This window comes from Pteropus vampyrus, unplaced genomic scaffold, assembly GCF_000151845.1.
Source record: "Pteropus vampyrus isolate Shadow unplaced genomic scaffold, Pvam_2.0 Scaffold303, whole genome shotgun sequence".
NCBI classification, from domain to species: Eukaryota; Metazoa; Chordata; class Mammalia; order Chiroptera; family Pteropodidae; genus Pteropus; species Pteropus vampyrus.
In genome coordinates, this window is record NW_011889084.1 from 974,370 (window position 1) to 996,025 (window position 21,656).

A 21,656-nucleotide genomic window follows, 5' to 3' on the forward strand; every position below is an offset into this window, starting at 1 on the left:
GAATGTGAACCCACTTATGTATCTTGAGGAATCTGCCCCTTTAGAGCCTCAGCCAAGGCCAGCTCAGTCTTCTTGGTGGTTCCTAATGGCTCCAGTCCTGTTGTACCTGCTCTTCTACCTCTAGTTCCAATTCCAGCACATCTTTGACGCCTTTTTTAATGTTCCGCACAACACTCAGAACACAGGCTGGAGTCCAGCAAATGCACGGTCAGGTGGAAAGGATGGGACGGGACTTCAGCATTTGTGGCCTGTCAGCAACTTCAGAGAGAAGCCCAGTGGGGTCCCAGCAGCAATGATAAGAAACAGGAAGTGCTCTTCAATGGAGGCCTTCCAGGGAGACTTGAGAAAATGTGGTGCCTGGTGATTCCAAAGACCCACTGGCCTCTGTTATATGGAAAACTGATTTCACCTTGTGTATATTTACCTGGGTGCTCTGGTGAGGGGTCATTTGTCCTTTCCATGTGGAGACTTGCCTTCCTGCTATGTGGGTTCCAATATGGGTATGTCATCTCTCGTTCTCTGAAGATTTTTGATGTAGAAGTGACCTTTTTCCATGTGGAGAATCTGCTCCAGGACTCTCATGGTCACCTCTGCCAGGCTTTGTGGAGCAGAGAATAGACGAATGGGGCTAAGTATGGCTGGCAAGTCCAGTGTGATCTCACCTCCAGTTTCAGCCATTTGTTCCCTAAGACAGACTCTATCAACGTTGGTTAATATCCCATTAAATCATTATTATAATCAGGACACAACTGTCAGGAAATGTCTCCCTAGACACTCATTTTAGGAGATCTGAATCTCGCCTGTTGATTTCCATGGAATTGCCTCAAAATAAATGTATTTTGCGGAAGGTAAAAGGTGATTTAGACCAAACCATATCTGGAAGCTTTGATGTCAGATGTAATTTCCACCCAGTGATCCTCAGAAGATGCCAACTATCATATTTTCCAGGTTCTATAGAAATTTTATAGAAATCTGCTTTACCCAGAGGTATATTTTCATATTATAAACTCTGTCACTGGAGTGCCATTCTAGTTCCTGAGTGGTCAGTTAGGGAAATTGAACAGTGAGTCTGTTCAAGCCTATTAGTTTCAGGGAGTCTCAGTAACATTTGGATGAAATTGGATTTGTGTTAAAATATATAGTATCGGTCAGGGCCCAGTCAGGGGAGCCACACAGTAATTTAAACATGGAACGTTTAATAAAAAGAATTACAACAGAGATTGGCTAGTAAGAGTAGAGGGAACTCGGAAGAATACAGTAATAGCATCTCAGCCCACCAAGGACTGAGATCCGACCCTGCTGCCGAAGATGTGGCCATGGCAAACTGTGGTGATGTACTGGGGGAACTTGTTGGAAATCTACCTTCTAGAATTTGCTGGAAATCTTCTCTATGGCTGCCAGGAAAGCTATTCATTGGGAGGGGTCTCACCAAAGGCATTTTGCTATAAAAACCAGGCGAAGCTGCTGGGCACTGGGTACTGCAGAGTCCTGGCACCAGGGAAGTTACCCAGGTGGGATTTTGGAGTGCGAAGGATCAGTGCCTAAGTTAAAACCAATGACAACACTTTGCTGTTATAAATAGGCCCATGTCACGTTTCATATAAGGGCCTCTGATGGCCAACTGGCTTTAAAAGCATTTGGGATGTGGCATCAGCCTATGGCTTGGACCCAGTTCAGCCAGCTAGGAGGTCCAGGCACTGGGATTGGCCTCTGCACTGAGGTCTGACTGTGGCTCCATGGGAGATTTCTTTGGGCATGGAATACTGCGATTTGTTGAAGTCTTGATAAGCCCCTGAGGTTGCTCCTATGTCCCTGAATGTTTTGCTGACTGGGCCTTTCTATGCATGGAGCTGGCCTCACGAGCGGGGTGCTGCATGCCTGTGGACGCACCCCCATCCCCATATCTCTTCAGCCTGAATTTCCTGTTTCCTCCCTTTCCTCCCTGTCTGTTCTCTGACATGATTTTCCTGTTTATTTTAATTTTGCATAGTCCAAAGAAGCGACTCTCCAGCAAGAAGGTGGCAAGGTAAGAGACCATTGGTTACTTATTGAGATGTTCTGAAATGTATCACTAATATAGCTCTTTGGAAAAATATGTTTAGAAAATACTGTTTTCCAAGGTATTTTTAAAAACTTATGAAAGTTACTTCTCATGGTTTGCAATTGAAAATAATTTGAGGGGTTGGGTTGTGAAAAGCATTTCCAAAGCTGTGGGTTGAAACTTGATTGTCACCAAGTTTATATTGAAAGCTTTTGGCATTCCTCCTGTTTTATTGAGTCTTCACCACAAGGTCTGGAAGAGGACTGATGTTTGCTGTAGGTTAACCCACTGGTAGAGGGAGTCTGTGAGGGGCCCAATCCCACAGAGCCAGAATGTGATGGAGCCTGGGTCTGGGTATGCCTCTTTCAAAGGCTGCACCCTTCTCGCTGGTTCCCCAAGGTGAGAAGGGGAAGGAGATGAGCCTAACTCTGGGTTTTCTAAAGAATAATGCTTTTGTGACCATTTCTTCATTTTTCAGTTTTGTATGCTACCTATTAGCTTCCTGTAGTGAAAGATGACAGCACATACATTTATCCTCTCCCCTGCTATGTTAGCTCTAAAGAAAACTTTCACAGGGTTTATAAGATGCCAGTGTTCTTCAGCAGAAGCCATGTAACATGTTTCTGTATTTCCTTTAGATAAGTCATTGCTTCTCCTGGGGTCACTGATTTTCTTCACGTTTTTATTTGCTTCATCTTCTGTGCCACTCCTGTTTCCTCTGCCCAGCCCTCTTACAGGGCCACGAGGCAGCCCTGTGCCTATGTAGATGTTCCCTCCTAGAGGCTCTTTGCAATCTGGATATTTGTTTCAGGTGTTGGACCATTTCACTCCCTGATCCTGTGTCTTCCCTATTTTTTTCAATCTCCATTTTTTTGTCTAGCACATATTTCTGTATCTCCTTGAGAAAACAAGTGCCCAGAAGATAAATTTCTGAGACCTCGCTAGATAATTTATTCTTTTAGTTTGGCTTGGTATAGAATTCTGGATTGTAAATAATTTCTCTTTAGAGTTTTTGAAGGCATTGCTCATTATCTTTTAGTATTAGGGCTACTACTGAGATCTAATGCTTTCTGATTTTTCTTCATGAGGATTTTTCCCTCTGGAAGCTTTTAAAATAATTTCTTTATCCTTGTAGTTCAGAAATTTTATGAGTCTTGTGAGTCCTTCTCATTAATTACTCTGGGCTAAACGAAAGACATGCTGTTCCAGTCTGGAAGCTTCTGTCTCTTAGTTCTCGGGACCTTTCTCGAGCTGTTTCTTTGACAGTGTCCTCTGTTCCACTTCCTGCTCCTTCTGGGACTGCTGCTTGTAGCCCTGCATGCCTTTGTTTTTGCCATTCCTGTCCCTCTCCATGCACTGGCTCTGTCTCCTATGATGCATCTACCACCAACTCTTCCTCTACCTCTCTTTCCTGAGTTCTCATCTGGGCTCCGTCCTTCAAATAACAGGGGATGTGCTCTCTGCGCGTATTGGAGTGGTAGTTCACAGCTGGCCAGTGGCCTCTGGCCAGCATGTGGTGTGGAAAGACCCCTGTGTCAGCAGGATTTTTCTCCAACCAGGTTTACAGTTTCCCCAGAGTGGAGTCCTGCCTGGCTGCTGGCATTTGGAGAATTGTGCTGGGCCCACTATTTAGTCTGCAGCCTGTGGGTGCATTCCTTTTGTAGCCCATGTGTCCTGAGTCTAGCAGAGCCTTCTTTTCAAGGGTGTGGTAGACACCACCCCTCCAACCCTCTGTACTCATCTCTGCTGCCCCATGCTCGGGTGCCGGTCCTTCCTGGGTTCACCGGAGGGAACCGGCCAGCTTCCATCGTCACACTAGCTGGCTGTGGCCCACTTCCCTCTGTTCTCCAGTGCCCAGTGCCCTGGGCATCTCTTTCCTGGTGCCATCTCCTTTTCTGCTCTCCTTGTCCTGGAGGATATAAACCTTTGTTTTTCTTTTTCTATCATCTTAAGGGCTTGGATCTGGAGGAAGCAGAGGCAGTAGTCATCAATCCACCTTCTCCTCTTGTTTTCTTTATCACCCCTTTTAGAATATCATCCAAGTTCTTAGGGATGTAATATTAATTCCAACCCACACTTTACTAGTTTTAGCATTACTTTCTATCTCACTTGCATCCTTTACCCTAAACAGTCTACACAGCTGGTGAAACTAAAGAAGGTAAAAATCTAGCTGAGTCATCTCCTCTCAGTTTCCCATGTTTGGGACATGTAGAGATCCTGGGGCTGGTCGGGGCCCAGACTGCCTCAGTTGTTGGGCTTTGTTTGCTCCCTCCTTTGAAACACCCTGTGAGAGCTTGATTTTTCCTTCACAAATACCCTTTGATATAGAAAAGTCCAATCTGCGGGTTTAGAGTTTTCAAACAGAGATATATTCTGCAACCTGTACATATATACCATGTAGGTGGAATTTTAATCTGCTGCTATTTTGCCCTTAACAATGCCACTAGAATTCTAAGGAAACTCAAAATAACTTGTAATTTCACTCTTCTCAGTGATTTAGTCCTTTGCATGTGGGCTTATGGCTGGATTATGAATTTTGGAGCCACCAGCTCTGGCCTCTGTGTCCTGGCTGTGTGCCTAACCTGCATAGAGATGGCTCTGGGATTGGTGTACATGTGAGGACCCTGAGGCACTGGCACAGAGCTGGCTTCGGGATGGGGGAGGGGCGCCAGCAAGGTCACCAAAGGGCAGAAAGCAGATCTTGGTTAGATGACACTGAGTGTGCAGTCCCGGCACCTGGTGGTCTACCTGCCAGACTTTACCTGCCTCCCTTTGGGATGATCAGGCACTTCCTACAGCCCCCTCTCCTGGCGGGTCTCCTGAGTTGGGATGAGTTTAAACAAACAAGCTCCTCATCTAGTATGCCTAGGAACCTTGGCCTTCCCCTGAGGTGGTCACATGCTGGGGTCACACATTTCAGAGGGAACTGGCCAGCTTGGAGACTGGGTGTGACCTCCTGTCCCCAGGTTCAGCGGTTCAAAAGTGCTCTGAGCCCCTAGTAGGAGGTCAGATCGGATGACAGGCCCCACGCCATAGTCGCTCCTAAACACGGTCTCTGCATCTGGGGTGGGCAGCTTCCTGTCCTGGGATTGCCATCAGGAGCTCATGTTTGGAGTCAGGTTCATGGGTGTTTGAGAACAGCAATTGGATGAAAACATGATGGCCCCGTCTGACATTCTGCCCTTTGGGTTCAGCACCCTTCAGGGAATCCAGTGAAATTGATAAAAAGGTGCTCATATGTCTCACCCATGGTACATGTAGGGGACTCATGGTCCCCATGGATGAAGATGCCCCTTTTTTTTGTTTCCCTTAGAACATTCTTGGGAAAAAAAATTTAAGAAGTGTACAAGCTCAGTCAGGACTAAAATGGAGATAGAACTCGATACCTGTGATAAAGATAATATAGAAATTTCAATGTGATTTTCAGTGGCATTTTATTGAATTCTTACCCTGTGCTATGTCCTTAGCAGAGCTATCATATATATAAAACCTCATTTAAACCCTGTAATAGCCTGCAGGTCCCCATTTTATAGGAGAATAAGGCTCAGAGAGGGTGAATGGCTTTCTCAAGGTCATATAGCTCTGAGCATCAAAGTGTCAACTCAGACCCTGGGCCAGTACATACAGACTCTGTCCAAATGTTCTGAGAGTTTTACAGGTAAATTACAGTTGGTATAGTGTCACCACAACTAATAAGATTGTCTGTAGGGTGATTTTGAACATGTGTTTGCTGATCACCTGCTAAGGCGCCAGTGACTAAGGATCAAAGGAAGGAGCTCCAAGGGTGTGGAGCTCCCAGCGGGGTTTTGCAGGACGGCCAGGGCCAGCGCCCATCTGAGCCCTAGGTTGTGCGGCACCCGGCGTGGCCCATAGGGCTGAAGAGCTGTGTTCACTAGTGCCAGGTTCTTGGAGCTGCTGTGGCAGAGGGCAGTTACACCAGTGTTCCTTCCAAGGAGGGACCCTGAGAGACCTCTGGTTTCTCACTGTTGCTGCCACAAGGAGTACATTTGAAAATCAAATATTAAATGCATGTAAGTGACATTGTATGTAGAGGCGTGATCCTGAATTAGAATTTCACAGACCTGCAGCAGAAGATGAAATTATTTCTTATCACAGCAAGGAACAGCATCATGTTTATTGCCTGAGTACAAAGTACCCTCACCCCATCAGCTGGTGGGGAAGGAAGCCAGGCCTGTCAGGCTCCAAAGAGCAGCGGGAGGTCTCTGCAGATCCAGACCCAGAGTGCAGCCAGCTTGCCCCAGTCCCTCGATAACAGTGTCCTGCTCAAAACTCTCTTCAGTGGAGGCTGCTGGGTTTTGCTCTTCAGGCTGACCTAGAAATGCTCATGGTTGAAGAACTTGTCATTTGGCTCTCCACTTTCTTTTCTCTCTCTTTTCTGCTAAAGGACCTTCTATGGACTGGGCTGTTGTTTCTTCTCCACAGGCACCTGCACCAGTCAGGGGCCCTGACAATGGAGGCCCTGCAGGACCCTCCCCCAGACCCTGTGGAGGGTATGGACGAGGACATTGCAGACAAGGTAGGCCCTGGACAGTGAGACCAGAGGACCATGTGTAGACAACACAAACAACCAGTCTCTGGACATGTGCTGGGTGCTGTGGCCTCTGGGTGTGGGCTGTTTGGGGATATGTTAGGTGAGGTGCATTTAGGATGCCAGGACTTATCTTGGCAAGCACAGCAGAAAGTGGTTGGTGATGGCACCATAAGGGCTAATCCGATCCTCCAACAGCCCTCCTGTTCTCCATCATTTCACGTACGTGGAAGGGAACTGAGAGGATGGGAACAGAGCAGTGAGTGCCAGCGGCTGTCAACCTGCATTTGTATATGGTCAGCTCAGGGTGCACTGACACTCATCAGAGATTTAGCTCACCAGGGCCCCTGGAGGCAGGGTCTGGGGAGAGTTGAGGTTTCAGGGAGGAAGGCACTTGGTTTGCAGTGATTACAGAGCCAAACAACGTGTGGAGTGAGCTGTTCCCTGAAAGAGGCAAATGGGCTATGTGGGGTTGCACAGTCATCTGTGATAAAGGCCCTGAGCTTCTCAAGGACCAGCTTCAGAAAGAATATACCCCTCACCCCCGCTTGTCCCCCCTCACCTCCTATCCTTCATCACCTCTTCCTGTCCCCTCTCACCTCCTCTGGGACTTTCTCTCTCCAGCACCTCCAACATCTGCTCTGTAGAGCCCTCTCTGGCTGTCACAGCTGGCCTTCCCTCCTCCTACCACATGTGTGGTTATCTGTCTCCCATCTAGTTAGTGAGCTTCCTGAGGAGGGGGGACCAGACTCTGGGCCTTTCTGTTCCTTGAGTCTCCCAGCACATGCTGCTTCCATGGTCTGGGTCTAGCAGAGAGCTGGTGCCTCTGCCTGTGGGGGGCCCATAGCCTGGCTGCCCCATGCGCCATCACAGATCCATCACAAAGGTGTTATCAGGTCATCTCAGGCCTATCTAGGCCCATGTTGACATCTGCTCTTGTGATTTTGAGGCCATGGAGTGCTCCCTGTCCTTACTTATGCCCGTGGGACTGCGCTACCTTGTTTATGAGGACAATATCCATGAGCAAGATAGACCCAGCTCTACCGAGTGACCGCTGCCTCTAAACAGTTGGCTTGGGGGTGTGGACTCCTTGATTCTCAAGCCACTATCTTCCTCCCAAGGTTGTTTTCCTGGAGAAGCGGGTGTCAGAGCTAGAGAAGGACACCGCTGCCAATGGGGAACTGCACAGCCGGCTGAGGCAGGAAAACCTCCAGCTGGTGCACAGGTGAGTATGGCATAGTTCTCTTGGCTTCACAGAACAAGGGCGTGGCTGCTGCACAGAGGTTGGCTCTCATCTGGAGCTGTCCTCCATCCCACTGCTGGGTACCAACCCTGGGGATGGTGCCAGGTGGCCTTTTGAGCATGGCTCTGACTTAGTTCTGCCCTTGGCCCATGTAGGGCCCCCGAGGAAAGAGCAAGGGGAGGGCACCCTTCACCCCACAAAAGCAGCTGTGGCTAGCACCCACACCACCCATACAAAGCACCTGGTGGAGGCCTGGCCTCAGGGGCAGCTGCGCCTTCGTGAAGAGAGGAGATGCTCTGGGATTCCAGTGTGGGGTCTCTGGCTTGTGTTCCTATTCCTGAGAGCCCATCCAGAGGAAATACTGCCGACCACAGGCCCTTGTTCCTGGACACAGTTGGCTCTGACAGTTGCTGTGCTTTGCTCACTTCTCTCATATTACCTGGTTTCACCTTTATCATCCCTGTGAAGCGGATACTGCTACTGTCCCCATTTCACAGATGCGGAAACTGAGGCTAAGGAAGCTTAGGTGATTGCCCAGGGCCTCAAGCAAGTGGGAGCTTTAGAGATGGGAGCCAGTGCCTCCAGAGCCGCCTGCAGTGGGAGCATGACCTGTCTTTGGAGCATGTGGGTCCTTGCAGGTGCTTAGCTATAGAAACAAGAAACAAGTAGGAACTGCTGGGTACATGGTGGGGTGCACAGTCTGATTCCAATGGTGAGAGCGCTAAGGAAGATAAAATGTATGTGCGAAGTGCAGAGTAACTACTGTGTTTACATGGAGGAGGCGAGGGCTACTTCCCTTATCCTCGTATGGACTTTTCATAAACTACTCTGTGAGTTGTAGCATTTTGAAACTAGTGCTGTGCCACCTCATGTTGTTTGCAGCAGTATGCATCTCGTGCAGAGCACAACGAGCTTGGCCCAGAAGCATCAGTTTTTTCTGGCTGTGCTGCCCTCATGCAGTTGGTACTGTGGGGCGAGGCAGTGGGGAGACCTAAGGGGCATGAGAGAAGCAGGAAGCATGGTGTGTGGGGGATCTGCACGAGAGATCTGTCCTCACCAGGCTGCTGAGGCCAAAGCCTGGCTCCGCCACACACTCTGTGACTTCAGGCAAGGGCCCCATCCCCACAGCCTTGGTTTCCACACCCATGACCTGAGTGGACTCAGAGCGCTCAGAACAGCACTGGACACTGCACAAACTCGCACGGCATACACATAATAGGCTCCAGGGGATGCTTAGCTTCTGCTATAGTGTTTTCATCCTGGATAGTACTGACCTTTGTGGCCTATTCTTTAGTGTTAGGAGGTCAGTCTACTGTTTGGAAGCTAAGAAGTGGAACACACCATGCCATTGTGGGTATAACTCACACGTTGCTTTAACGGAGTAAAAATAAGTGCTCTTGTGAAGTTGAGACCCTGTTCTTGGGGTTCTCACAGGAAGGCCTGCCTGGGCCCTGCTGTAGAGCTGGGGGTGAAGTCCACCACGTCTGTGGAGGGGCTTGGGTTCCCTTGACCAGGGAAGACTGGATGGGCCACTAGAAACCTTTCTCAAGCCAACTGGTAAGATTTAGTCTAATCTGATGGGCACTTATCAGTTACCCACATATGCTGTGGAAAGTCCATGTTCCACCTCACCCCAGGGTCAGCCACGTCCTACTACTGTGGATGTTTCTTCTGATGTTGGCCCCAGTTCTAGACAACATGCTTCTGCTGCTGTTTCATGGTGTTTTCTCGTGTGTAACATTGTCAGCCGACGATGGCCTTTGGTACAGCAATCCTTCCACTATCCCAGGAATTCCACATGCTTCCTCTGCATTTTGTTCTTTACTTTCTGGATTCCACATTTTCCATTTTACTCATATTCTGAGGACATTTTTGATGGTTGCCTGGGAAATGATGCACAGGAGCAGTTTCTTTGACACCTCGCATGCTGAAACTGTTTCACCCTCCACTGACAGTGGGGCTGGGGCTGGGATTCTAGTTAGAAGTAGGTTCCCTTAGAACTTGGTGGCTCTGCTGCCTCTAACCCAAGCTGCATTCGGGACACCTGGTGCCACTGAGTAACCCCGTTGTCATCCTGGACACGAGAGGGCCTCCTCCTGTTTCCTGTACTGGGCATGTGGTTTCAGCTTTTAAATCTGGAAAGCATGCCCCTCAGCTTCAGGAAGGTTTCTAGAATTATTTCTCCATACGGTGTCTTTCATTTTCTCATCTATCTGAACTTCTGTTAATCAAATATTAGATTTTCTGGACCTTTTTCTCATTTTCTTGACTTTCTTATTTTTTTTCCTCTTTTTTTTTTTTCCTATGCAATATCTTTGGTTTTCTCCTACAACACTTCTACTGAATTAAATTTTCTCATATTTTTAATTTCTAAGTTACTTTTTATCATCTCTTTCTTCTGTGACATCACCCCTATTTTGTGGATGATGTATATTTTCTTTGAGGCCCTATTTTTCTGTTTGCTTTGGTCACTTTGTGTTAAAAGCTTTCCTGTGGTAGCTGGTGATCTTCGGCCATCTATTCTTAGGTGTGAAATGCTAAGAAGTAGATGAGAAGAAGCCGCTTGTGTGGAGACAGCTCATGGGCTCTGTGCCATCCATGGGCAGGGCCTGCAGCCCTTCTCTGTGGGATAGTCAGTGCCTGTTCCTGTGGGTGAGCCTGGTAGTCTGGGAGGGGGCCAGAGTCCGGGCCCCCAATGTGGACATTCCCTTTGTCCTCATGTTCTTGGTGACACCTGCTCTGACCTCTAATCTGGGTGACTTGGGTGGGGGCTAGTCTGTATACCAGGTACCCAACCTGAAGTGTCAGTGCAGGGTGCCTCAGAGGCACTGGTGGGCTTGTGTCTCCTGTCCACATACCACCCTCAGTGTAGAGAGCAGAGGCTGTAGGGTGGGGGTGTACCTCTCGCTTCAGACTTGCCATTGACCAGAGCTGTGAGTGGGAAGTCTCACAGCCTTCCTGTCCTCCAGGTAGGGCAGCTCTCTTGGGGTTGATGTAGCATCTAGACCCTGGTAGAAGCACAGAAAGTCTCTCACCTCTTCCCTTGGCCTTCACAGAGCCAATGCCCTTGAGGAGCAGTTGAAGGAGCAGGAGCTGAGAGCCTGTGAGATGGTCCTGGAAGAGACACGGAAGCAGAAGGAGCTCTTGTGCAAGATGGAGAGAGAAAAGAGCATCGAGATCGAGAACCTACAGGCCAGGTAGGCGAGGCTGCCACGACTCTCCAGAACAGTCAGTAAGAAAATGCAATAGACACTTTCATGAATGATAGCACCCCTGACCCCAGGAAGGTATAGTGTCTAGGAATAAATTTGATTAGGAAAAGTAGAAAACCTATGTGAAGAAAACTGTAAAACTGTAACAAAGGCCACAAAAGAGCTGAATTCAAAAACTGACCCTATGTGGATGTCAGTTTCTCTCAGTCTATCCCTCGTAGATGTTATCTCAGTCAAAATATCAATCTTATTTTAAGGCAATTTGACAATATCACCTTTATACTCCTCTGGAGGCATGAGTCTTAGGTGAGTCAGAATAGAGTCAGAAATAGAGGGGGAGCAGAGAAAGGAGATGAGCACACTGTATATAAAACTGAGCTTGAAGGCACGGGAGGTGCAGGCAGCCCCATGCTGCTCAGGGACGGCAGTGCCGCATTCAGGCACATGGCACACACTCACAATTACACATGTAAACAACAGCTCTATTAAAATGCTGTTTGTAAAAGAAAATCCACAAACAGCTTCGCAGAGAAATGGTGTTGTAAAAGGTTATTTTAGATTTCCTTCCTATTCTTGCTCCCAGAGCTCTTCCCTTAAGTGGGTAGTGAGGGTCGGGGTAGTTCATAAAGTTTTTTGTTGTTGTTATTTTGTTTTTTTAACTGAATCAGTACCACTTTTAGAATTCAAAATACACTAGTCTTAAATATTCATGAAAGAGGACTATACGTTCTTTAGTTTGTGTTTCTCTTCAGCTCTTAAAGCTGGGAAGATACACTTCAACTTTGTCTAAGAAAAGCTCTTGGGCATTTTCAAAATTGGGGGTAGCAGGAGGGGGCTGCACACAGAACTATGCCCAGGTCACCTTGGACAGGGAGGCCTCCTTCCATGCAGACACAGTGGGGTGTCACCATCTGGGACAGCCAGGCCTGGGCAGCCAAGACATTACAGTTTAGTGGACTAGAAGAAAGGTTTATGTTTCCTTGGTTTTTGCTGGTAGCCTCTCCTTTGGGTCTTCTCCACTGGAGTTGCAGGTGCCAGGAGGCAGGACCGTCCTGCTTCCCAACGTCTGCCCACACCAGAGCCTCTAGGCCAGCAGGACAGCAGCCTGGAGGGACACTCGGTGGACAGGGTCTCATGAGGACTTCGGGGAGCAAGTTCACTCAGTATCATTCCTTCTTCTGAGCAAACCTGCTGCCTGCCCTGTGCACCTAGGGTCAGTGGCTCTGTGTGCCTAGACTCCATTGGCCTCCTGCAGCTCCCTGGGAGTGTGGTGGGGAGAGGAGGCCTGTGGTTCTTGGAGGGCTGCTGAGGCCTTCAGAGGCCCCTGCAGCCTTGGGTCAGGACCCTGAGGTCAGGCCAGCACGGGGGCTTCCCCAGCATGGCCTCAGCCCCTCATAGTATGCAGGAAGACCCTCCTCAGTAAGGGGGACTGCAGAGTAACAGGATGGTGAGGATAACTGAATTATTGAAAGGAACCAGGGCTCCTTGGAGAAAGGGCTGAGTCTGTGGCTGGAACAGGGTGAAAACCAGCAGAGCCTGGAGTATCTTGTAGTGCCAGAAAGTAGGGAAGTGCTCAAATAAATCATATACACACAGCGATGGGGCATGTCTCAGGGATGCGGGCCAACTAAAGGTCAAAGCTGGAACAGTTTGAACACCACACTCATAATGATACTATTGGACCACAACCTAAAGTGTAACTAAGTGTAACGCTATAATGATAAATAAATGAGGAAAAGACACAAATTATCCTTGCAGAGGAATTCCAAATAATACATGGAGATGCCCCCTTTGGGGGTAGCACTGAGTGTTCTCCTCCCCTGGAGTGTGGGCTAGACTCAGTGACTAGCTTCCAGAAGACAGAGAATGGACGAGAAAGGTAGAACTTGACAGAGGAGACACCTGGCAGACATACCTTGACCAAGTGATCCAGGTTAATATTACCCGTGATGAGTCATGTGGACTCAGGCCCCTCCGATCTGACGTGACAAGAGGGGTACCTCACCTCTATGGGATTCTTCCCAAACCCATAATCTATCTAATCATGAGGAAATACCAGACAGACTCAACTCGAGAGACATTCTACCAAATATATAACCAGAACTGCTCAAAACTGTCAAGGTCATAAAAAACCAGGAAAGTCTGAGACTGCCCCAGACCAGAGGGGACAAAAGAGACTACTAAGTGCAATGTCCTGGGTGGGATGCTGGGCAGAGAGGGCACTGGTGGAAAAGCTGAACCATGTCCATGATTTGGTGACCAGAGGGTCCCAGTGTGAGTTTGGGTCATGACAAACATGCTGCAGTGATGAGTGGATGTTATGAGGGGAAGCCAAAATAGGCCGAGTGCCACAGGGACCCTGCACTGTGTCTGCAACTGCTCTGTAAACCTGAAATTATTCTGAAGCCCGAAGTGTATTTAACAACCATGCTGGCCTATGGAGAAACATTGGCTTAGAGCACTTGCATGGGTGCATAAGGGTTGAGCTGCGGATGTGGAAGAGTAGCCTCAGTGGATCCCTGGGCAGCCCCAAGTGAGGTTTCCAAGATGCTTGGCCTCCCTAGTCCCAAGGATACGCATTCCTAGGGAGTGAGTCCCAGCCTCATTCTATGTCCCAGGCTACAGCAGCTGGATGAGGAGAACAGTGAGCTGAGGTCCTGCACACCCTGTCTGAAGGCCAACATCGAACGCCTGGAGGAGGTAAGCTGCCAGCCAGGAGCACTGAGCAGGCAGGGCCAGGCTCTACATTGTGTGTACACCGAGGTGAGCCAGGCCGGCCTATGGGCTTTCCCACACCCTCTGTGCCTGATGCCTACCGGGGGATCAGGATATGCTGAGATAAGTTCTTTAAAGCAGGGCAGCCGCAAGGGGTGCAGTCAGCCAAGAGGTGCACTGCAGGCCGGGGAACTGCGCCTCTCCGAAGAACAGGCTGGGCCCTACTGGGCCTGTGTATGAGGGAACAAGCTCAGCTCAGGCTGTCATCCCTTGCTGGAAGGTGCTGAATGCTCATTGGCTTCTCAGCTTTCCCATGGACCTTGAATCTTTGGGTCCAGAAGTTCATGCTTAGGTTGACCCATGGTCTGAATCAAGGGATGTCCTTGAGGGGCCAACTTCAGCTGGACCCCTCATTCTCCATTCTGCAGATGTTCACTGAGAGGCTTCTCCTACCCCGTTCTCCCGTTCCTGCCAAGTGTCCCCTGGGAAGCTCTGAACCCTGAGCACATCCTGGCTGCCATGAGCAACACCTGCTGAGTGGTCTCGGGTCAGGTCCTGCTCTTGCCTCCCCCTAGAAAGTCCCAATGCAGGGGAACATCTGCACCAAAAGAGCTCTACCTGCCTCATGCACTGCGCTCTGGGTCAGCCCAGGCCCTGAGCACACACCTCCGCCGGGATAGACGCAGCCCCATGGACATCAGTGGACTGAGACTGGTGGGACGTGCAGCTGAGGAAAGCCAAGTGAATGAGGTGGTAGGTGAGGTGTGTTCGCAGCAAATGTTTCACTTTTGCAGGAGAAGCAGAAACTGCTGGATGAGATTGAAGAGTTGTTGCTGCGGCTCAGTGATGAGCAGGAGAACAGGAGGAAGCTGGGGGACAGGCTGAGTCATGAGAGGCACCAGTTCCAGAGGGACAAGGAAGCAACCCAGGAGGTAAGCAGGGGCCCTGGCTGTCACTCACCCAGCTTCCAGCATCCATAGGGCTCATCTGGAGTAAGCCGGGCACCTGTAGCTTTTAATTATTGTGCTAGACGGAAGTGCTGGGTATGTGGTGGCATTTCGGAAGTGTAGCGTTGTCATCCTCCCGAGAAATGGTGTTCAGGCCAATGCAGAGGTTCTGATGCGGGGGGCTGGGCTGATACTGCTCACCCTGTGGCTTCTCACACAGCTAATCGAGGACCTGCGCAAGCAGCTGGAGCACTTGCAGCTTTTCAAACTGGAGGCCGAGCAGAGGAGGGGCCGGAGCAGCAGCGTGGGCCTGCAGGAATATAACAGCCGCACCCGGGAGAGCGAGCTTGAGCAGGAGGTCCGCAGGCTGAAGCAGGTGCTGCTGGGCAGATACCCTCACACCCTGCAGGGGCCTCCGGGCGGCTGGCATGGGAAAAAGGGGTACACGGGGGAACCACAGCCCAGGAATGACACTGTCATGTCACCCACCCCAGGATAACCGTAACCTGAAGGAGCAGAATGATGAGCTCAACGGACAGATCATAAACCTTAGCATCCAAGGTGCTAAGAACCTCTTTTCCACATCCTTTTCTGAGTCCCTAGCTGCAGAAATCAGCTCAGTCTCCCGTGATGAGGTAACGTACCCACTCTCCCAGGCCCAGGACTCTAAGGTACCCGCAGTCTCTGTGCCCAGTGCTGACCCCTTGTTCCTCCTACAGCTCATGGAAGCAATTCAGAAGCAGGAAGAGATCAACTTCCGCCTGCAGGACTACATTGACAGGATCATTGTGGCCATCATGGAGACCAACCCATCCATCCTGGAGGTCAAGTAGAGGCAGGAAGGCCCAGCCTAGGCTGCTTCCGGACTCCACTAACAGCCCAGAGACGGCCACAGCACACACGGGCCAAGACCAGCAGGTCCCATGCCTACTCAGCCTAGAGCACACAGCTAGGCTGGGGCGCATAAAGACGGGGCCATGGAGGAGGGGGAAGGAAAGGGAAGCCCTGGGACTGGACCCCACAGCAGGGGTTGGGCCTGCCCTCAGCTCTGGCCTTTCCCTGCTACCCTCTGCAGAGATGTGGGGACAGTGTTTCAGGCTGGGATGGACCCCTCATGAGCTCCCTCCCAAGTGGCAGATCCTCCTGCCCCTGCCCTACTTGGGGAGAAAGGAAGGAAATGGACCTCCGTCCGGGGTGCTTCCACCTAGGCCTGCACAGGTTTTCTGACCTGGTGCTTCAGCTGTTCCTGGACAGCGTAGGGACCCCAGGACCCTCCATGCCAGACGTGGTAGTATGGACAGGTGGTGTGGCCAGTGCGTGTTAGGGTCTGACCAGGAGCTGCAGGACCGCCCCCCTGCAACTTTCCTAGGGCTGTCTGCCAGCCAGAAGGGGCATCTCAGTCCAGCTTCACGCCCAGAGGCCTCTGGCCATGCAGCTGTTCCCATGGTTAGACCCTCACTGCAATGACCCTTGGGGGCTCTGATGCCCCTATGGGGCTGGGGCAGGAGCCTCTGCTGTCACATCAAGACTTGAGAGTCTAACTGTGTGGAACGTGCTATCTGCATGGGGTGGACATCGCCAGCCTCCTCTGACTGCTAGGGTGCAGGCAGGACCTGGTAAGGTCCTGCTTCCCCATGGTTGTGACCTTCCTGGCCTCCTGGAGTTTCCCCCTCCCTGTGCAGATTTTGGCTGTCCTCATTGAAGTCCCCATTTCCCAGGACAGAGTCCAAATGTTTCCTCTGGGAGTCCGAAGTTATTAGAAGTTGTCCTTCTTCCCCAGGTGCATTCTGCAGGAGGCTGGGCTGTGCAGGCTCTCCAAGGACACAGAACTAAAGTAGAGAACAAGGCCTTCCCAGCAGCTTGGTTGTTTCTTGAAAGAGGCCTTTGCCTGGCTCTGAGCTGCCACTGCCCAGTGCCTGCACTACCAGGAGCAGCAGTGTCGCTCCCACAGGGATGCTGGGCCTGCCCCTCTGAGCCCAAGCACTGGTCAGGAGCCTCCGGGATCTCGCAGGTGGGCCAAGACCCCACCCACAGTCTGGCCACTGCTGTATACGAACGTGTGAGATGTGTGTATGTGTGTGTGTGTGAGCATGTGTGTTATCCAGTGTCCCTCCACCCTCCACGTGGCCCACCTTCTACACTAAGATTTAAGACGTTGCCTCGTATTGTACATTTGGGGGAAAGCCTTGGTGTAAATCAGTGTAAACTTGGAGGAGAGATTTTTCTATCATGTAGAGTAGGTATTTTTTATAGATTGAAGGTTGATCAATTTTTTAATACTTCCAAGAGAAAACTATCTGTGTATACACATGAAATATATATATATATATGTATGATAATAAATACTGGAACTATGCTTTCTGCGCCCAGCCCCGCCCTGCTGATACAGCTTTGGGGTCTGTTTCTGTCCATCACTCAGAAGTACTGTAACTGTAAATATGAACTGCTGGGAGATGTTTCACACAAACACTCAGGCACTGACCTGTACATTGACCCTGCTTCCATCCTCTCAAGAAAGACTCTTCCAGGCAGAGTGACAGCAGCTTGGATGCAGAAGGGCGAGGTCAGGACAATGTCACTACAGATTAAAGCTGTTGCTGCACACATAGAGGCCGACTCCTTCCTCTGTGGGGGCCGAAGGGTGGGGTGGGGGTGCCACTGGCCTGTCCTGGCATCCCCCACAGGTGTTTGAGGGGTTGGGGGTCATGTGTCACCTGAGTTCAGATAGCAGGAGACCACCTGGTCAAGCCAGCCCCTCCTGGCCTTGATGTGAACCTCCTGAAGGCCCCAGGATGGCATCTGCAGGCTAGGCCCCCAGCAGCACTCAGCCAAGGGCCCTCTTGGGGTGGGGGCCATGTGATGGGCTCCAGGAGCCATTGAGTTGACGGTAGGACCTGTCCCCTAAGTGCAGCCTGGTTTCCAGCATGGCATCAAGGGCTGGCCCAGCTGACGAGGGGTTAGCATCACAAGTTTCTGGGGCTCGTGAACAAGATGTGCCTTTGGGACAAGTAATCAGGAATAAAGAGAAGGGCTCCAGGAGAAGCCACGCACAAAATACCCAAAGCGAAGGCACAGAAAAGGCGAAGACCCCAGTGGGACTGGGCCCAAAGGATGGGAGGCCAGGCCCAGAGGAGAGCTCAGTTGTCATGGTAGTCACAGGGACACCACCAGGGTTACTAAAGGTAAGTGACCAAATCTGATTCGAAGGGGGATTGTTAGCCAAAAGTCCCCAGCCCAGGTGTCCACAGGAGTGGCAAACTGCATTCCTTCCCTACCCTGCACACTGAGCTACCTGCATACCAGACAGACAGAGAAACAGGCCAAGGGAGGCTGAGGACTCTGGCCCTAACTGTTGCCAATCGGGCTAATGACCTGAGGGTGGTGATGGGTGGACACAGCCTGACCTGCAGGATGCAGAGACCCCAGGCCTCATCCTCAGCTGGGGATGCAGCAGGACTCTAAGGGTCTAGGATGCTCTGTGGCATAGCACTGAGGAAGAAACTTGGAGAATGTGGTTCTGCCTGGAACCCACCTCCTACCAGGATTCCCAGAGAAGTCCAGGAGGACGCAGAGCACTGGATCCCGTATGTCTAGCCCACCAGGCCCCACCAACCTGTGCTCTCAGTACTCAGAGGTGGGTAACTCCCCAGGCTGCTGTCAGGCAGTCCAACACCCTCTGTCATTATCTAATCCATTCAAGAGACTTGCACCCAGCCACCCGTGTGGTCCTGGCCAGGGAAGCAGACTTGTGCTGGAGCCTGGGTTGTGGGCTTCAATTCCAGGCTCCTGGGGGAGTTCTGCATGGAAGCCCTATCAGCACTGGGGGGCGCCAAAGTGCTGCTATGGGCAGGTTCAGAACTTAAGTGGGTGTCCAGGAGGGCCATGTCCCCAGCCCCACTTCACTGAGGGGGTTTCCACTGGCCCAGGAAGAGACCGGTGCCTCTACTTTGACTCTAGATGACACCTGTCCTGCCACCTACTCTGTGTCTGTTGGTCTAGTGCCTGTTGGGTCCATCCTTGCCTAGGAATAGAATCTGGAAGTCGGGGGTGGGGAACTAGGGGGACTCTCAGGTGAGGCCAGAGCCAGGAAGGGGAGGATGGAAGTGGCTTCCTCTTCCTTATACCCCAATGATGCCTGCTGGCCCCTCCTTTCAACTCTTAAATACATGGGGGCCCCATGAGCAGCTGATGTTGAAATCCCTACCCTGACCCTCCAGGGGTCTCCAGCCAAATGACATGGCATGGGTGGGGCAAGAAAACAGGATGAAAATCCAATGTAAATGGAAACAAGGCGGTGCCTGGCTGCTGCCCAAGAAGGGCTGCCTGGAAGTTTCTTCCAGAAGGTGGCTGGCAGCAAGGTCAGGAGCGGGGCCCAGGCAGAGCTATCTGAAGAGCATGCTGGAAGAGACTGTGGTGGGACATGTGGGGCCAGTGTCAAGGCCTGCAATCCCCCAGGCCTAAGTGTGTCCCTCTCACATGGGGTCCCTTCATGCCCAACCCCAAAGCACCTGGCCACAAGCCCCCTTATGGGCAATTCTGTCTGACAGAAGAGCCCAGAGTAAGGCCCTGCCCTTCCCCTGGAAGAAGACTGCTGGCAGGTGGGTGCGTGGCAGGCCCTGGTTCCTCCAGCTGTCTTGTGTGCACTGCCTGGCCTGTCCACACTAAAGGAGGGGTGCCCAGCTTCGCTCCCAGCCCAGCTGCCCCAGCGCCTGCCCCCTTAACTTGGCAGTTCAGAGACCAGAAGATGGAAACCTCGAGAAGGGCCCTTTATCTGTGAGGCCATCTCACAAAGCATATGATTACAGGTCATTCTATAAAATCAGCCAACGTATTAGCTGCATCCTTCCCAGCACAGGTGAGTCCTGCCCTTGGCCCATCTGTTGGCCTTGGCTCCTGCATGCCTGTCACATCAATGAGGGTCCCTGTGCCCACTAGAATCTCTGTTTCACAGGGCATTTTGGGCTTATCTTGTTCACTGCTGTATATCAAAGCTGAGGATAGTGTGGGCACAAGTGACATTTATTTGCACAGGGAGGTTTGAATTAATGCTTCCCACCTTGGAACTGGGGTTTCTTCTGCTCAGCCCTTCCCACCCTTTCTCCAGGGGAATTCACAGCTCCCCCCACCCTCTTCCCTTAGGGGAGCTATCTTCTATTATCTTTAGAGTTGTGAGGGTGGTGTCCTCCAGCTGGGATGGCATTGCCAAGGTCTAGGGAGTTGAAAGTCACTTTCTGCTTTATAGTCATTTAAAATTTACATCCATGTGCCTCAGCATATTTAAGATGATCACAGGTTGACTCCACATATATGTCTCTTATCTTACTGTTCTGGTCCTCCTGCCACCTGCTGCACATAGAACCTTTTCTTTCCAGCTCCCTCCTGGGACAGTGCACATTCAACAGTCTTGAAGAATCCTCCCGAGACCCTCTTCTGGTGACTTGGCTTGCTCCCTCACGTCAGCAGGCCTTGGCCTCTTCCTGGGAAGGGCTGGGATTCTCCTGCTTTCTCCTCACCTGAGTGTAGGGCCTGGCTCTTCAAAACTTGGTAGTGAGTTGGCGGGAACCTGGGCCATCAAGTCAACAGACTCAACTTCAATTGTTTCTCTTGTTGAGAGGTTACAGAGCTGTGGACACCAGTCCTGGCACAACCACCCCAGGCAGCACCCAGGAAAAGGGGCTGGGGAGGGAAGGTGACCTGTGGTCACTGAGCCCCCACTGGGAATCAGCCCTTTACTCAGGCCTCTCATGTGATTCCACAGCCACACATGGTCAGAAGTATCATCATCACTTTCATGCAGGAGAGGGGGCTGGGGCTGGGCTAAGTCACTCTATAGTCCTGTGCCCCACAGGCAGCTTGTTGCCTTGGAGCACTCAGGGAGCAGCTGTTTTGGCTGCAGCTAAAGCCAAGCCCCTACATTAACACGGTGTCCCTGCTGCAGCATCTGAAAAGTAAGATGGAGGTTTTCATGGGGCTTGAATGTCCTCTCAGGAGCATCGAGCCCTGCCCATGGAGGTCCTCTTGAGCTTAGACTTTGTGGGCACTGAAGCAAACATCATCCATTTGTCAAACTCCACTTGACCTCGAGGCAGAACTGGACTACAACCAAACATTCCCTAAATCTTAGCTGACATGTCTTGCTTCTGTCTCCTGCATGGCCATGCCTTTCCAGGCTCCCTACATGCCCCTAAGTGCCCATAGTCCTTGGGGCTCTGCCCTCAGCATCTCCAAATCCCACAGCAGCCTCCCAGTGCTTCAGCTGTGTATCATAAACTGTTGACACCAGAGTTATCCTGCATGCCCTGCTGCCTTCAAGGCATGTAGGCAACAGAGGGCTCCAGTTGCGTGGCTGCCGGGTCTTAGAGTGACCTCAGGGCTGCAGAAAGGGAACGTAAAGGGAGACTGAGACAGAAGAGGCTTTTTTGTGCAGGGGGGTCAGGTTCTCTTCAGAGGCCCCTGCAGAGGAACACCGGCTTTCCACGTTTTAGGGCTTCCTTCCTATTAGGCACTGGGTCACACGCAATCTATGGTGATATCTCACTTCGTCCTCCCAATGCCCCAGAGAAGTAATGTGCCCTAGTCACACTCTTAAGTGCCAAGGCCGTGTCTCAGACCCAGGTCGGTGCCATCAAAACTGGAGCCTTTGACCGTGAAGCCCTTGAGAATCAAAGAAGCGAACGAGTTGCAGAGAGGGTTTGAGGCAGCTGAGGGGGGAGCTGGGTAGAGAGTGAGAAGGCCCTGGAGGAAACTAGGAGGTCTGAGAGCCCAGTGACACGTAGGGTCCAGGGCGCAGCCCGGTGCCAGTCTAGGTAGCAGACCTGCGGCTAGGAGACCCCCCCACCTCCTCCCGCAAGGCGCAGCAGGAAGCTCCCAGACTGGAGCGGACGCTGAGGCCCCGCCTTTTCCTCCCGCGCAGAGCATCCTGGAAGCTGAAGTCCCAATAGTATTCTCG

The 21,656-nt window shown here is 51.1% G+C and overlaps 1 protein-coding gene across 1 annotated transcript in view; it reads left to right on the forward strand.

Annotated features, from left to right (window-relative positions):
- The window catches only part of RAB11FIP3 (RAB11 family interacting protein 3), a 77,810-nt gene extending 60,495 nt beyond the window's left edge, over positions 1-17,315 (forward strand). Inside the window, exons 7-15 of the mRNA XM_011376757.2 lie at positions 1,991-2,026; positions 6,485-6,578; positions 7,712-7,815; positions 10,890-11,030; positions 13,664-13,745; positions 14,555-14,692; positions 14,928-15,083; positions 15,202-15,342; positions 15,427-17,315. Of these exons, the coding sequence (XP_011375059.1) occupies positions 1,991-2,026; positions 6,485-6,578; positions 7,712-7,815; positions 10,890-11,030; positions 13,664-13,745; positions 14,555-14,692; positions 14,928-15,083; positions 15,202-15,342; positions 15,427-15,540 (1,006 nt within the window). The 3' untranslated portion in view covers positions 15,541-17,315. The remainder of the gene's footprint in view (positions 1-1,990; positions 2,027-6,484; positions 6,579-7,711; positions 7,816-10,889; positions 11,031-13,663; positions 13,746-14,554; positions 14,693-14,927; positions 15,084-15,201; positions 15,343-15,426) is intronic.
- The last annotated feature ends 4,341 nt before the right edge of the window (positions 17,316-21,656 follow it).